This window comes from Topomyia yanbarensis, chromosome 1 (genome assembly GCF_030247195.1).
Source record: "Topomyia yanbarensis strain Yona2022 chromosome 1, ASM3024719v1, whole genome shotgun sequence".
Taxonomy (NCBI): domain Eukaryota; kingdom Metazoa; phylum Arthropoda; class Insecta; order Diptera; family Culicidae; genus Topomyia; species Topomyia yanbarensis.
The window spans coordinates 184831398-184847879 of record NC_080670.1 but is presented as its reverse complement, the minus strand read 5'-3'; the positions used below and the strand labels follow the sequence as shown (position 1 = coordinate 184847879).

Genomic DNA, 16482 nt, shown 5'->3' with positions numbered 1-16482 from the left:
TGTAGCATGTGGTGGAACGAACCCTTCCATTTGGGCGGGTGATTTTGACAATTAAAATAAAGTTTACCCTTCAAAAGAACAACTTTTAGCCGCTTTTAGTCTACACCTAGAGGCGAACTTGCTGCAGCGTGTGCCAAAAGTTGAAATGGAAACGCACCAGCAAGCCAATGGGTATTTGATTTATATTAATAATATTTTGAAACAGTTTATAGCATAGAAGTTGTAGTTGGCTATATTTCACTGCTACGTTACAGAAAATAGAAAACTAGAATTTATTCGAATATTAATTTCGAGTTCAGATACAGATACAGTCTGCTAAATGTGGATTTTTAGTACTGTACTGTTGGCGGACTTGATCACCAACAGTAATTACAAAATCTTACGGTTATATTATTCTATTTTACTTTTTAACGACATTCAATTAGCTAGAGATGTACTCCAGTGAGAGCAAGGATGTGAAATATACAGATCGGGAAACTAGAAGTGACAGAGTCATTAGAAATACGCTTAAAATCTTACGGACTAATCTTTTGTCTTCTGCAGATAGGAGTCGAGCTTAGGCAGCATTACTACTTATCCCTATTGGAGAAACACCACTTAGGTAACCACCAACTAATATTATTTGCAGTAAAGCAACCTTAAAGTAACATCTCAAATGTTGTTGCTCCATATTAGCATTTATAATGCATATGTATAAGTATTTAAATACTTCTTTGCCAGTAATTGAAATTTTTATTGTGCAATAGCCACAAATAAGCTTTGCCAATTTCTTAAACAGAGTTTGATTGATGCAGTCAAAAGGCCCACAAGAAGCCATTTGAATGGTAGATTGTTTTGAAAGTTGAGGAGCGTTTTAAATCAAACAAGATTAAAAAATAAATCGACCAAAAAAGTGAAAACATTTCCAAAAGTTGTTCATATAATTGAAATGTTAAGCGATATAGCGAAATGGATCAAAAATATAGGATCCGAATGTAGTACTATCTGATAAAATAAATCGATCAATCTCTCGAATTTACAAAACGAAATCTTCCGAAGCACTTGTTTCTGATCAGCTGACTTTCGTTCTGTTCCAGTCCATGAGCAATTAAGGAGAAATTAGCAGTCGACGAAGAAGTCCATGATGTGAAGATGAACTGTTACACCCAGAGTTGAAAATAATCGAAGCTTTTGACGGCTGAAAATGAATCTGAGGCGACTTGCGATGAATAGAAAAAATATTCATTCAAAAATCCGTGTTATTCAATCAATTGAATGTCCTAAAATTATATTCATTTCACTAAATATCTAAATAAATGTTTTCAAATGTTGACAAAGCTTATAAAATGATAATTCAATATAAATCCTTCAAAAGGGCTGAAGAGATTTTTGTAAACAAACTAATTTCACTTAATATTCCGCTGCCGAGATGAATTTCTTGAAAAATGCACATAAATCTACATCTTTTCCGTTGGAAAAATCAATCTATGTTGAAATTATAACAAATTAAGAGAAATCTGAAAAACAAGAGTTTGTTTACAAATCTTATTAGCCCTATTCAAAAGTTGATATGGAACATTGAAATCTGCGTTTCGGTCAAAAAAATCTTTTTACCATCTGTGATGACCAAAACAGGAAAAAAATCTGTGAAAATCTGTGATAAATTTCCAAAAAATCTGTGAAAAATCACAATATTTTCAAAAATCTGTGAAAATCTGTGAAATTTTCATCAAAATGCCAAAAATCTGTCATCTGTGAAAAAGAATCTGTGATTAAAATTTATGAAAAAAATCTGTGACATTACAGAAAAATCTGTGAATATGGTAACCCTGGGGCCTACTATGATGCGTTTGATTCGTTGCAGTTGTAGTTCGCTTCGTGCAATAATCGGAGACGAATGAAAACCTGCATAGATTCATCGTTTAGAGCCCGAGCTTGACGCACGCATCTCGCACTTTCTCTGAGATTTTTTTACCTACGCGTTATTGGAACGGTTCCAGTGGTGGTGGTTTTTTCCGTGCTTTCGTGTGGTACCGGTTGTGATTCGTTTGGCGCGCAGCTCAGGCGAGTGTGTGGAAGGCGGTATCGAGAGCTCGCGCCCAGCAGTGTTAGTGTTTGTGGCAGACATCGAACGTCGCGCCCGATTTGGACGGCGACGTGGTGTAGTGTTGGTGTTTTTCCCGCTCTTTCGGAGCTGATTAAAAAATTAAAACTTTGTGCGGATCGTTTGTCGCATACTGCTCGGCAAGTGTGCGGTGGGTGGGTTGGTGGGCGCCCAGCAGTGGCGGTGTTTTTGGCGGTAATCGGTCGACGCTGCGATCGAGTTCGTTTACCAGACAGTGGTGGTAGTTTTTTTGCTCATGGGTCGCCGTAGTGCGAAATTTGCGTCGGCGTTGAGCGACGCTGATTGGATCGAGTTGGTGTTGGTGGCGGTGATTTTTCGTGCTATTCAGCTGGCGTTTCTGTAAGCAGCAGAGCAGATAAATATTCCTTTTGTTAGTTTATTTTATTCTCTTCATTTCGATTTTTATTTTATTTCTGTTAAAAATAATTCTCGGCGGCGGTAATTTCGGCCGTCCCCATGTCTGACGATACCTATGTCACCCCCTTAAATAATCTAACCGGTGCAATACCGAAAAATTATAATCCGAATCTTCCTCCCCCCCTTATTCTCATAGGTTTTGGCACAGGATCTGGAACGGGTTCTGGTACGGGCTCTGGCGCTGGTACTGTTGGTACTGGCTATCAAAATATCGCTCCCAGCAATAATGTTCCACGTGTTCGGCAATATAATGACCGTCCAGGTGATCGATTTGTAGTCTTTTTCCGGCCAAAAGACAAGCACTTAAGGGTTTCGAAAATTAGCAAGAGTCTAACTGCCAATTTCGCTAGGGTGCGCGAAATTATGAAAGTCGAATAAATTTCGTGTCGTGCTCTCAGACCGGAAACAGGCCAACGCGATCGTAAATGATCCACGCTTTAACACCGAATATCGCGTGTACATTCCGGCTAACGTCGTTAAAATAGATAGCGTTGTAACGGAAGAGTCTTTGACTGTCACTGGCCTGAAGAATGGTGTGGATATTTAAAAAAAACCGAAACCTTCCGAAGGTGAATATACTAGAAGTCAAACAGCTGAACTCAGTATCGGGCACAGGTGATTCAAAAATCATTACCCCTTCGAAATCATTTCGATTGACATTCAAAGGTTCTGTCCTACCGAACTACGCACTTTTCGACAAACTTCGACTCCCGGTCCACATGTACGTCCCAAAAATCATGAACTGCACTAAGTGCAAACAGCTGTGCTCAACATGCGGAGAAGCACACTACGATGACAAATGTACAAAGGAAGTTGAAAAATGCCTTCTTTGTCTGCACATGATTGTCCGATATACAAACTGCGATCAGATAAGCTTAAGCGTTCCACGAAAGAGCGATCCAAACGCACTTTTGCGGAAATTCTGAAAGCATCGAATCTGAATCACATATTGAAAAACACTTTTTCAGATTTATCTGAAGATGATGGTGGTAGTTCGGATGGGGACACTGATTATGTACCTACTCTTGGTACCAAAAGGAAAAGAAGTGCTGCCTCGTCCCAGAAACTCCAACGTAAAAAAGGGACGGTAAACCATCGACTAATAAACTAGTAGGACCTGGTTTTAAAATTCAAGGCAAAGACTTTCCGAGTCTCCCAACTCAAAAGAAAGACTGCAGCACTGGACCCCAGCAGAATAACAAGACTGAAACAGGTCTGATCTCCTTTAAAACAATTGTGGAATGGATTTTCAACGTTTTTAAAATTCCGGTGCAACTCAAGAGTATTATCTCTGCATGGATCTATTAGTGAGTTACCTAAGCAACTAGTCGCCAAATGGCCTCTCCTATCTTCACTAATCAGTTTCGATGGCCAGTACGTCCAACAGTATTAAGGATACCGTCATTATACAGTGGAACAGTAGGAGCCTCATCCCAAAATTAGACACATTCAAACAACTTCTGCACCACACACATTGTGACATTTTCGGAAACTTAGCTTCGGCCCGATCATACTTCTGGGTACTTCTGGGAATACGAAAATGTAACTCAAATACAGATCAAATACGCGTTGCATCAGTTTATATCCCACCTAAAGCTCCGTTGAACTTCCAGCAGCTCAAAGGTATAACTGAGGTTCTCCCTGCGTCCCGCTTGACCTTAGGGGACTTCAACTCGCTTGGGGGAGTCATACGATGATAATCGGGCCCCCCTCATTTCCGACCTGTGTGATGAGTTCAGCATGGCTATCCTGAATACTAAGGAAGCCACCAGAGTCCCAGCCCCTCCAGCTCGAGAAAGCAGGTTGGATATATCTTTGTGCTCGAACTCACTGTCGCTCGATTGTACTTGGAAAGTAATTCAAGACCCTCACGGTAGCGACTATTTGCCAATCGCTATTTCTATAACCAATGGACCTAGTCCAGCGGAGCCAGTAGGTATCTCGTATGATCTTACACGTAATATCGACTGGAAGAAATATACGGAAACAGTAGCAAGGACAATTGAGTCTACTGCAGTGATGTCACCATTGAATGAGTACAACTCCTCGTTAGCCTATTTTACGACAGCGCAGTTGAAGCTCACTAAGAACTACGCATTTTCATGCAAGTACCTTTCAAGCACGTCCCCCAAATCGATGGTGGGACAAGGATTGCTCAGAATTGTATGAAACAAAGTCGGATGCAAATGATTCCGAGCTTTCGTTCACGATGATTGATTTCTCAATAGCTACTATCGTGCAACAACAATGCCCCGGTCCGGATAAGCTCAAGTTTGCTTTGCCTAAAAACTTACCGGACTCAGCAAAGAAACGTTTGCTGACTTTATTTAAGTTTTCTTGAACAAAACATCGTTCCGCACGAGTGGAGGCAAGTTAAAGTCGTCGCTATCCAGAAGCCTGGTAAACCAGCTTCAGACCATCATTCGTATCGACCAATTTCTATGTTGTCCTGCATACGAAAAATGTTCGAGAAAATGATTCTTCGTCATCTTGATAGCTGGGCCGAAGCAAACCAGCTGCTTTCGGAAACTCAGTTCGAATTTCGAAGAGGCAAAGGAACAAACGACTGCTTCGCGTTACTCGCGACGGGGATGGATATCGCTTTCGCCAAACGTCAACAAATGACTTCGGTCTTTCTGGATATTACAGGAGCGTTCGATTCAGTTTCCATCGAAGTTCTCTCAGAGAAACTTCACCGGAGTGGTCGTTCGCCCAAGTTGAACAACTTCTTAACCAAATTATTGCGTGAAAAACACATTTAGCTTTTCGGGTTTCCCCCAAGGCTCATGCCTTAGCCCACTTTTGTACAATATTTATGTCAGCAGTATTGATGAGTGCTTGACAAGTAATTGTACATTGAGGCCGATTGCAGGTGATGGCGTATTACTGAAACTTGGTGGGGTGCCCATTCTCTCGATTTGATCATATTGTATACAACAACTATCTTTTCGGTGATTGAGTATGGAAGCTTTTGATCCGCTGCCAAAACGCACATTCTTTAGTTAGGAAGAATTCAGTATCGGTGTTTACGTGTAGCACTTGGCTGCAATCTACTCACACGATGAGCCTCGAGGTGATAGCTGGAGTGCTTCCTCTTTCTGAACGGTTCTATGAGCTTTCACTCCGATTTCTGATACGTACTGAAGTAATGAATCCGCTCGTAATCAACAATTTCGAAGTGCTGCACAGCTTAGAAGTGCATACAAAGCGCATGTCTCCCTATTATGACTACTTGACGCTACCTATCCCATCAATATTAAATCCTGCTGAGAACATCCCGCTGAAGCTTAACAACTCACAGATCACTTTTAATCTAACTATGGAACATCTCACACAAGGTATCCCTGTGCATCTGCGATCGTCCATTATACCAGCCATCTTTTCGGCTAACTATAATCATATTGATCAGGACAAACACTTCACAGACGGATCAAGTATTGATGAATCAACAGGACTTGGAGTATCCAAAGTAAAATATAGTATCTTTCGCAAACTGGAAGAGCCGTGTAGCGTGTATGCTGCGGGGCTGGCAGCAATACATTGTGCTCTTGAGATATTTAAGGTTCTGCCTTCTGCCAAATACTTCATTTTTTCGGACAGTCTCAGCTCTATTGAGACTCTCCAATCAGTGAAACCGGTCAAGCACATTTTGGATTTTTTTTGTTGGAAATACCAAGGACTCTTTGTGCTCTGATCGACTAGACATTTGGAAGGCCGCCCGATATGCCAATCCGGGACGCCCTTGCAACGCGAAACCTCCAAATCCTTTTCCCCCTATACCTCTTCCTTAAGTCTATTAACGTGAGTATATAACCTTTCTTTATCTACTCTTTTTTTGCATCGTAATAAACTTCATCAGCAGATTTCTACACTAGTAAGTTGTTGAAGATATTTTATCTGTAACGGGAACTGGGCTCTCCTCGTTACAGATATACCATTTGTGACGAGACCCGGAAACGGCATGCACGAGGGAATTGCACTGGATCACCTAGCGATGGACACACTGAACCAACAACCAGCGATCTACCACACGTATCAACAAGCACCAGCTATTACCACAACTGTTACGATGGACAGCGACAACGATTCGATGATTCGACAAGCGGACACTTCTTCTAGACCCATGGCTCGCCCAAACATACCAAAATCGACGATTTACAATATATTCATAGCATTAACATCAATGTATTGTATCAGCCACCCCGGCTCATTATCACCGAGAGGCTCCTGAGCCAATAAATAATAATGGTTTGTTTCCCGCTTATATGTATATTCTATCGTGTTTTTTTTCGTGCATGATGACTTCGTACAATTGCAGCGTATTGGTGTCCATTTATTTATTCACACATAGAACTCAGTGGTATTACGGCCAGATAAGAGTGTGAGATAAATGCAAATACAAATACCGAGCAGCCATGTGAAGCCGATGTCTACCAAGCTTGAATTTAAAAAAGCACCAATATTTTATTGTTTTCAACTTGACTAATGTGTAAAAGCTTTATTCCAACAGTTCGTACGACTTTTTATTGAAAATTTTTACAAACCTTTAAGTAAAGATCTCAAGCTGTTGGATATGGTGACAACACACACTCTTTAAAACAATCCTCTCTTGACACGTTGTTATAAAAAAGCCTGCTCTTACGGGTGAAAACCCGCAATAAACAAATTACATAAGTCTGCTGTACGCACAATTTCTGAAGTTAGCTTACTTATTCTGCAAATTTAAAAAAATTACGGAATAAGTAAGTTAACTTACTTGGAGTAACAACCAAAACAGCTCCTTCCAATACAAATTTTCACATTTCCACCAGAAAGCAAATATAAACACTTTTATGTACTACGCTCGAAAAGCTACAAATTATCTGTAATTCTTAATACTCTTTTAGGGCCACTTTGACCAACTTTATTTCAAATCACAGAACACAGCTAGCACTACAGACACACCGTTGATTTCCTTCGTCTGGCACATCGCAGCTCACTGCTCTTGGCAAACTACTGCCACCGATACAATGAAAAGCACAAAAGCCTACTGAGCACGATCAAACATGTCGCGCGTGCAAGATGGCTACCTAGATATTCACCCTCAGTCTGACCTACACAACACATTTTGCTCTGATTTTCTACTGAACTTAGATAAAAATTTTATCTGGATAAACTTTTCTTCAGACGGCAAATGATGCACTGTTTTGTCGAAAGCACCACACTTCCTTCACTGGCCATGGCTAAGATGCCAGCAGCAAAACACACTAATCGTACAGAACATAAGCGATTGCGAGCCAGTTTTGTCGAGAACAAAAGACACTTCTACCCTTTTGCACAGATAATTTCACACTTCCGAAATGTGATACATTTTCTACGCAAGGTTTCATAAATTACGGCGCCATCGAAGCAATAATCCGAACCGTAACGCGATCGCCGGTGAACTGAATATCGCTAGTGAGAGCCTGAGAGGTGCAAATCTGAGTACTACCGACTGCGCGTGCGTGTGCTCTCTGTGCAGGCGCTGATGATCCGTTGTTGTTCTCGCGTCACACTATGGGGTAACTAGGCCGAAAAGCTGGACAAAATTATTTTCAGCTGTTCTATATATTATTTTGCAATGATAATTCAAGAGAAGCTTAAATATTTGATGTTGAGCACATTTTCTATAAACAATTCACCTAAAAGTGTGAAATTTGTTTTCTTCTAATATATCTTCAAAAACTTAACCCAAATGAAACCATTGTGATTGGTTTGAGTAACATTTGTAGAACGATTTTCTAACGTATTTTATTATATTTGTCTTGGCATTGTTAATCATTCCAAACTTTATGTTATTTTTCTCAAAGCAAAAAGTAATATTTTAAAGTCACAATAATGCTGTTCGTCATTGTGTATGTAGGTTTTGATGAAAGATTGAGGTGCGGATGTAAATGACTACCCAGAGAAAATATTTGTGTCGACGTAGATGAAAAATTACTATTCTTTCAGTTTATCAGCTATGAACACAAGCATTGAAAAACTTTTTTTTTGGAACATCTACTGTGTACTGAAGAAAAGTGTGTAACGTTAACATTCCTCGATGACTCTTTGTTCCTCATCTATTAGTTCTACCGCTGGTTTGAAAAGGCGAGGAGCGAGGGAGGTGAGGGTTTGTCATCGAAAATATATGACTACTATAAACGGTAAACAATTCCTGAAACTGATAAAGGGCGAACACGAAATTATTGCGACACATTCAACGGGGCATAACTTTTTGACATTAAAAATGTCTTACTCCACTATCTGGGGCTAGGTGTCATTCTAAAATCTAAACTATCTCCCATGTAACGAAACTATGTAAGGTTTGCACGCTTATAACTCCGATATTACTAGATGGATTTTAATCATTCATACACCAACCGATTCAGAAACACCTAACTTAAATATTGGTAATAATTTAATATCTCCCCAATAAAAGTAGACTTTTGGAAATTGGTAAAATTAAAAAGTTCACGAAAAACGGGAAAATTACCATTCGTGAGGCAGATTTCTCAGACACAGCCGTCAAAAGAGGGCAGCTTAGTGACTCAATGAAAGACGAAAAGTCATAAATAGAAGCGACGCATGTCCGTTTAAATCAGTTGTTGCTCTTGTCTCATACGAACAACATCGTCTCCGGGCGATGCAATAAGCGCTATCGATTTTCGGCAACGTTGGCATTTGCACACACTCGCACCTATGTGACTAAACCATATACGGTTAGTTTATAAATAGAGGTGACGCGTACCCGTTTGAATCAGTTTTTGTTCTTATGTCGAACGGGTAAGATCATGGCTGCAGCGTCTGGGCACTACAATAAGCGGTAGACGCTATGCATTTTCGGCAGCGGTGGCCGTGTGCGGATTTTTCGGGTACCAGCACGGTGTCACAGAATGATTTGCAAAGTGGGTGGGTGGGGTGGTTTGGATTTAATTCAATACGGTGTGTGCTGCTTAAGAGTGTTGCGTTTGAAAAAAAATATATTTATTTTTATGCATGCGTGTGCGTTGTAACTTGTTAATCCTAAACATTGTAGCTGCCTAGGGTAAAAAGCCTATTGGTTTTCATATGTTTCATATTTTGGTTATATGTTTTTTCATCAGTAAGGCATCTGACAACGTGCTTCTGTAGTTATTGCACTGTTCAGCAGCGTAGTATTTTATATAGGGGAGTACACTCAGGTTTTATTACGCGGTATTTTTTACGCGAATTTTGAAATTTCCGCGGTTTTCATTTACGCGTTTTTTTGAAATTTAGGCGGTTTTCATTTGCACGGCCTGTATCCCCTGCGTAAAAAAACCTGAGTGTAATTGCATCGGAAACAATCACATTCCCAGCAGAACTTTTTGTTTTCTAATTTCAAACACTTTTGTTTCGTACTGTACACAACGGAAAATTTTAAAACAGAACTTACCGTCCCAGCAGCAGTTTAGGCGGGTGTTCTTTTTCGATTCAAATTCAAGCCATGTCTTAATCGTTACTGGACTTAAAATTGTTTTCCCAGTTTATCCAGTCAGAGTATCTGTCCTGCCCTATGTAGTTAAAACACAGTTCTAATTGCATTTTAAAGTATACAACAAATAGAACGGTTAGGTATACTAATTTAAATTTTAAAATATATCTGTTTGAAATTATGCAACAAACCGCTGTACTGAAGATATAATTATGTCAGTCCTATTACCACATAAAACACCTATATAACATAAAACGCTGCAGAATTGGTTTAATAATACAATGTTTACACTACAGAGTTATAACACGTTTTAATAATTAGCAACAAGAGAAAATGTCACCAAGATAGCATAAAACCCGTTTAAATTGGTAGTGCGAACGTTGCATAACAATGTAATTTATCAAATAATTTCATTTTTTTCACCACTAATCGATCAAGAAATACTTAACCTTAAGATTGTTTACTTAAGTTCATTAAAACATTATCGAAAATTTAAATGGAAAATGAAATTTCATATTTCATGAAGAATCTGTATATTTCCGTTGCTGGGCGTGGGCTTCCTCGTCACGGTTCTAAATATGGAACTTTTCTTTTAAATATATTTTCTGGACAGACCAGCCTATTTTTACTAGATGGATTAGCCAAATAATGCCAATCACCTAGTGAGATACTTGATTAATTAATAGATTACCGTTAAAAGACCTTCAATAAATTATGTTTTAATGGGGAGGGTATATAGCAAATTGTAACATAAAAAACAGGCGAGTGAGCAAGAACTTGAGTCGATATGTGTGATAGATAAAATACATTTGCACGCTCTTGAAAAAAGCTACATTTTTAATGTCACCGTGGTCGTGTCCTGTACACAACCCTTTAATTTTTACCATTGGGTAAAAATCAACCAAATTTTGCACACTTCCTCATTGATGTGTATTGTTTACATGCTGTCAAACTCGAAGTCGTGTTTTTCGATTCAACGCGAGTCGAGAGAACAAATTATTTCCAAACACCTGGAATTTCTAGACCTGTCGCACCGGCAGTTGGGAAAAGTCGAACATTCTCCATTCAACCGTCTCCAGAGTGTTGAAGCGGTTCCAGGAGCGGTTGACGTTGGACCACGGCAAAGGAGCTGGAAGAAAACCGGGACCGGAGAACAAAAAGACGGAGGGAAAGGTGAAGCGGATGATTAAAGCAAATCCCAACGTCTCAAGCCATGATTTGGCTAAAAAGATCGGCATGTCGCAGAGCTACGTCCAAAATGCAAAGAAGAGAGCCGGAGTACATACATACAAGGTACAGAACTTCCCAAACCGCGATGAGCGGCAACAATCGACGACTAAAACTCGGGCACGGAAGCTCTACGAGAAGATGCTGACAAAATATGGCTGCTGTGTGATGGACGACGAAACGTATATAAAAGCCGATTTTAAGCAAATTCCGGGGTTGGAGTTTTTCACCGGCAAGAGCAAGTTCTATGTGGACGACAAATTAAAGAAGAAGAAAATGTCGAAGTTCGCCTCCAAATATCTCATTTGGCAGGCCATCTGCTCTTGCGGACTGAGGAGTGAGCCTTTCGTGACAAAGAGCACAGTAAATGGCGAGATCTACAAATCTGAATGCCTCGAGAAGCGCCTTTTGCCGTTCTTGCAACAGCACGACGAAGCTCCGCTATTTTGGTCAGATTTGGCATCATGCCACTATTCTGTGTCCTGGAGTGGTATGAGGCCAATTCTGTCCATTTTGTTCCAAAGGAATGAATCCGCCAAACTGTCAGGAGCTGCGCCCGGTGGAGCAGTACCGGGCAATGATGAAGCGGGAACTTCGGAAGAGCAAGAAGGCAGTCAAAGACGAGAAGGACATGTTAAGAAAATGGAAAAAAAAACTGAGAAACTGGTACCGGATGACACTGTAAAGACTTTGATGGAGGGCATCAAGCGAAAATGCATTCAATTTTACACTCAAGGCTCCATCTAGGGGCAGATCACTTGTGATGCATTTTTAAAAATCAGCTAAATTAAATGTATTTCTTTCCATCAAAATAGAAATTCATAATGTATTTTGCGTTGCGTGCAATATATTTTGCGTTGCGTGTAAGACGTCAAAACCCTACAAAAAATTAGCCCAACATTCAACAAAACGTCGAGCAAAGTGAATCAGCGTAGGACGTTTGTTAAACAAACTTTTCTGCGAGGGAGTGCAAAGTTGATGCAAAAATGGAAATTAAATGCATTTTTTTCTAATTTGATGCAAATTTGTTATACATTTCTAGAGTGATCTGCCCCTAGGGCTCCATCGACTAAATTTTGTTTTGATTTTTGAAGTAAATATATGTATAAAACTACCCTAAAATTTTGGTTTGATTTTAAACATTATAAGAAAATTAGCATGACATTTTCGGTGTCGCAATAATTTCCTGTTCGCCCTTAAAGAAGCCTTAGTAAGCGATCCAGTGAAATAAGACTTCTAGTTGCTTATAATGTTTGATAAAAAGCACCAAAATTATGTGAAAACTACAATTTTCGAATTTCTCTCAAACCAACGATCGGACGCGGTCGGATGAGTATCCACCTGGATTGACTGACAATAGCCGATAATTCCGTATGCTTTCAACCTTTCATCTTAATTTGATAACTTTTTTTATTACGAAATAGTGCCAAAATTATAAAACAAACAAGTACCTTTATTTTTCAAAATAGTTTGACTTTTTTATTTTAATATTTCCAGCATAGGTGTAGTTAGAAAAGGTCACAAGCAACGTTCCCTAGTATAATAATACTTCATTGATTGTATTGTTCTATTTCAGTAGAAACTTCCCTATTTCCTGATTTAGTACAAAAAAACGCGTTTATTTTTAATAATATTTAACCGTGTGTCACAAATTTGGATCAAAGTTCTTAGTTATTATTTCAATGATACATTATGTAGAAATGTAGAATGTTTAAAAAATATAGTTTGATTAAAAAGTTAGAGTTTGTTTTTCTATTTTGTCAAACTTTTTGTTCTAGCCACTTCATAGTGCGTCGCTTAATCGTCTGCGCTTGCGCAAAGAGCGCACACCCATGAGCAGTACTCAGTTATGCACCTCACAACTTGTGCAGGCGAACATGTGCACGTATTTTGTATGAAATGGCGTGTTCTGGTTTATTCAAGCAAATTCGGGTTTATTCAAGAAATGAAGATTTTTTTATTAGGTCCAATCTGCAAATAAGAGCCTCTCTTTTGTCGCTCTTTTTTCGATTACTATTGCAAAAACAGATTTTTTTAAACAGTAACTCTTCCAAGTTCTAGGAATTCAGCATTGAGTCTCAGTCGCATTAACGGACATCCCGAAGTCTTATGTATGTCAGACTACAGCGAGCTCTATGCGTGACGATTAGATTTTCGTTTAAATAGGCGAGACATTCATACAAGGAGGAATCATTATTAAGAGAATTAATCAAGACTGTCTGTCCGTATTTTTGAAATGTTTGGCCTTATTCACTCATAAACCAATTCACAAGGTTTTTTTTGGCAAAGATGTCACTTCAGGGTTAGATTATCGAAACAAGAGGAAAAAAATAGCGAAAAAACAGTCTTTTACAATTAACCTTAAAATAAAAGACTTAAAAACTAGCTCCACGCGAAGATGCGCCACTGATTTTTAATGTTTTTTGAAATTTCACACATTTGACACTATTGGAGAGAACGATTGATTTGAATTTGAATAGTTGTATGTCTAAAATAGTTAAGCCTTTGTTTTTTTATTAGCGACTAAGAGTGAGTCAAGTTTCCTTTTTTATGTTTATAACTACATTCAATTAGCAAGGGACTGGAAAACTAAGTATATGTTTCAATATTAAAAGCCATAATAGCAAGGAGTTGAAGGAAGAAAGTTTAGAAAAGCGTGGAAAGGGTCATATGAGCAAGCTTAGAGTTTAACGGCGACTTAGCCCTTTGTCTGCTACCGCAGGAGTCAGGATCTTTTGGCAGTAGAAATGACGTCGTTAAAAAAAGTAATAATTAAGTTCCAATTCGGTTCTTTACTGAAACAGTTAACCTCACTTTTCTTGACAGTTTACTTGTACTATTTACATGAACTTAGAAAATTTTTGTGGACGACAAGATGCCTTGGTAGCAAAACGCAAAAAAAAGTCCATGTAAACAATACAAGCGAACTGTCCAAAAGGAGTACCCGAGTGCATTTGTGACGTCAGCGTAAAGAATTCAATAGTTTTGCTTTGCTGGATGTGTTTTGCCTCGGTCAGTGCTTACTACGATCGGGAAAGAATTTTTAACATCTGAGGTGCTTCGTCTTTGACAGTAAATTGAATACATTACGCTGACGTCACAAATGAACTGAGTGTTCATTTTTGACAGTTCGCTTATACTGTTTACATGGACTTAGAAAAATTCTTTGCAATTTTCTTCGAACGAATCTAGTCGTCCACAAATTTTTCTAAGTCCATGTAAACAGTATAAGTGAACTGTCAAGAAAAATGAGGTTAACTATGCCAGTAAAGAACCTAATAGGTAGCTAAGCGTGCAATTGTGTGGGGAAAATAACAGCGAACAACATATAGTCTAATGACACTTTCATTTGTTAACCTTTCAGAGGATAAAACTGTTTATACTCTGGTAATTAACCGTTAAATTAGCAAAGTACAAACACAAGGCATCACGCAACACTAATAAGATGTCAGAAGATATGATTTTCATAAACAAAACTTTTTCGTATTACAATTTGCCTTTATACAACGCTTGCAACTGACCCAGAAAAGAACAAGGAACAACATGGTGCGTGTTCACTGGCAGTTTGTCGCGCTTTTCCGAAAAATCCACATAGATTGCGGTTATGATTTGCACGCAAAACCAACGCTTTCGTCCATTAGTACTAGAGATGTGCAAGAATTCACAAAAATGTGATTTTTAAATTTAATAATTTTTCTTTATTCCCACTAACACCAGGGTCGAAGTGGAGGCCCTCTGCAAAATATTCCGCAAGCTGGTAACGAACGCAACCCTAAACTCGAAGGCCCTCGCAGCGAATAACGCCGGAGTCATTGCAAAGGCCGGTTCCTCCACGGATGGCATCGATAGGTCAGTGTTCCGTGAACTACTGCACAGCACCTTCGACATCGTAACGGATGAAACACTGATGGAAAGAATTTTCTGCGCTTGGGAGAAAGGTTTCGAAGGTTTACCGATTCGGTTGGAGGGTTGGATACTGGGATTGTCGACCTTCCTGAAGGGTTCCGAAGCGGAGAGGACGGCTTTCTGCTTCCGAGTGTACGATTTGAACAGTGATGGGTTTATCACGAAAGACGAGATGTTTGCACTTCTGAGGAACTGTTTGATCAAGCAACCCCAGGACGAAGATCCGGATGAAGGGGTGAGGGATCTGGTCGAGATTACGCTGAGGAAGTTGGATATGGATAAGGATGGGAAGGTGTGGTGTAATAGTGTTGAACTCGGATGTTCTAATAAAATGTTTTAATTGTTTTTATAGGTATCATTCCATGATTACCAGGAAGCAATAACTGTAGAACCTCTATTACTGGAAGCTTTTGGACAGTGTCTACCATCGGATCGAGCAACTGTGTCCTTCCTCTCGACACTGCAAACGTAAGATACTGTAGCTTAGCTTAAATTGTTTTTTAAACTATCATTCCATCGTAAAACGCGATAATAATTGGTTTCAAACAAACAGGCAGCACTCATCATAAACCAGGTTAAACGATCTACCATAATTCAATTCGGTGGCACATCAAACAATGAAAATTAGATTTTCTCAAAACATCAACACAACAATAAATAATGAATAGAACCTGAGCCATAATTCTTCTAGTGGGCCACTGACTGGTTCAGGGGAAAGGTAAATGGTACAAAACAATAAACTTCTTTGACGTGAAACGTTTTTGCCTAATCTACATGTGCTTTTGCGTCGTTTGCTGTATATGCCTACATATTTGTGTACGTCGGCTTTCATGTTGTCCGTCCACTACATGTTATGTGAACTGTGTCACGAAACTGTAAAGTTGCACCGTAATAATTCTTATTGTATGGCAAGGTCCTTTCAGTCAAATTGCCCATGCAGTTATTGTACAGTAGGTATTTAAATCCTTCAGAAAACCATATGTGATAGGGTGATTCGAAATTCAAGTCGAATGGTACTAATAATAAAGATGCTCTTTAGACTTTTCTATTATTGTAATTTTAACGTGAAAAATTGAATGGCTAGTATTAGGTACCATGCAAAATTAACTCCTGTCATATCCTGGTAAATATGTACAACACAATACATAAACCCGACTCGCTAAAACAAATAATCTTTCACGGAACCTGATTCCTCCCCTGCACTACCCTACGGCATTACTTTGGGGAGAGGTTTTTTTTTACTGATTAGTTAGTTCTTTAAGTAGGGTTACAGCACACCTCTTTGACACACTACCAATTTTCGACCATCCATAGGAAAGCTAGCTGTGGGTCGAGAGTTGATGCTCTTCCCCTACGAGGACAATCTGGGCGGCAA

At 39.2% G+C, this 16482-nt stretch overlaps 1 protein-coding gene across 5 annotated transcripts in view; it reads left to right on the top strand.

Moving 5' to 3' along the window:
* The window catches only part of LOC131684072 (calaxin-like), a 41621-nt gene that overhangs the window by 16912 nt on the left and 8227 nt on the right, over positions 1–16482 (top strand). For 4 of the 5 annotated variants that reach the window (XM_058966638.1, XM_058966627.1, XM_058966620.1 and 1 more), the window contains exons 3-4: positions 14919–15399; positions 15460–15575. In XM_058966638.1, coding sequence (XP_058822621.1) covers positions 14919–15399; positions 15460–15575 — 597 coding nt within the window. Of the gene's footprint in view, positions 1–14918; positions 15400–15459; positions 15576–15660; positions 15826–16482 lie in introns of all 5 variants that reach the window. The other variant, XR_009304613.1, reaches the window with a different exon arrangement.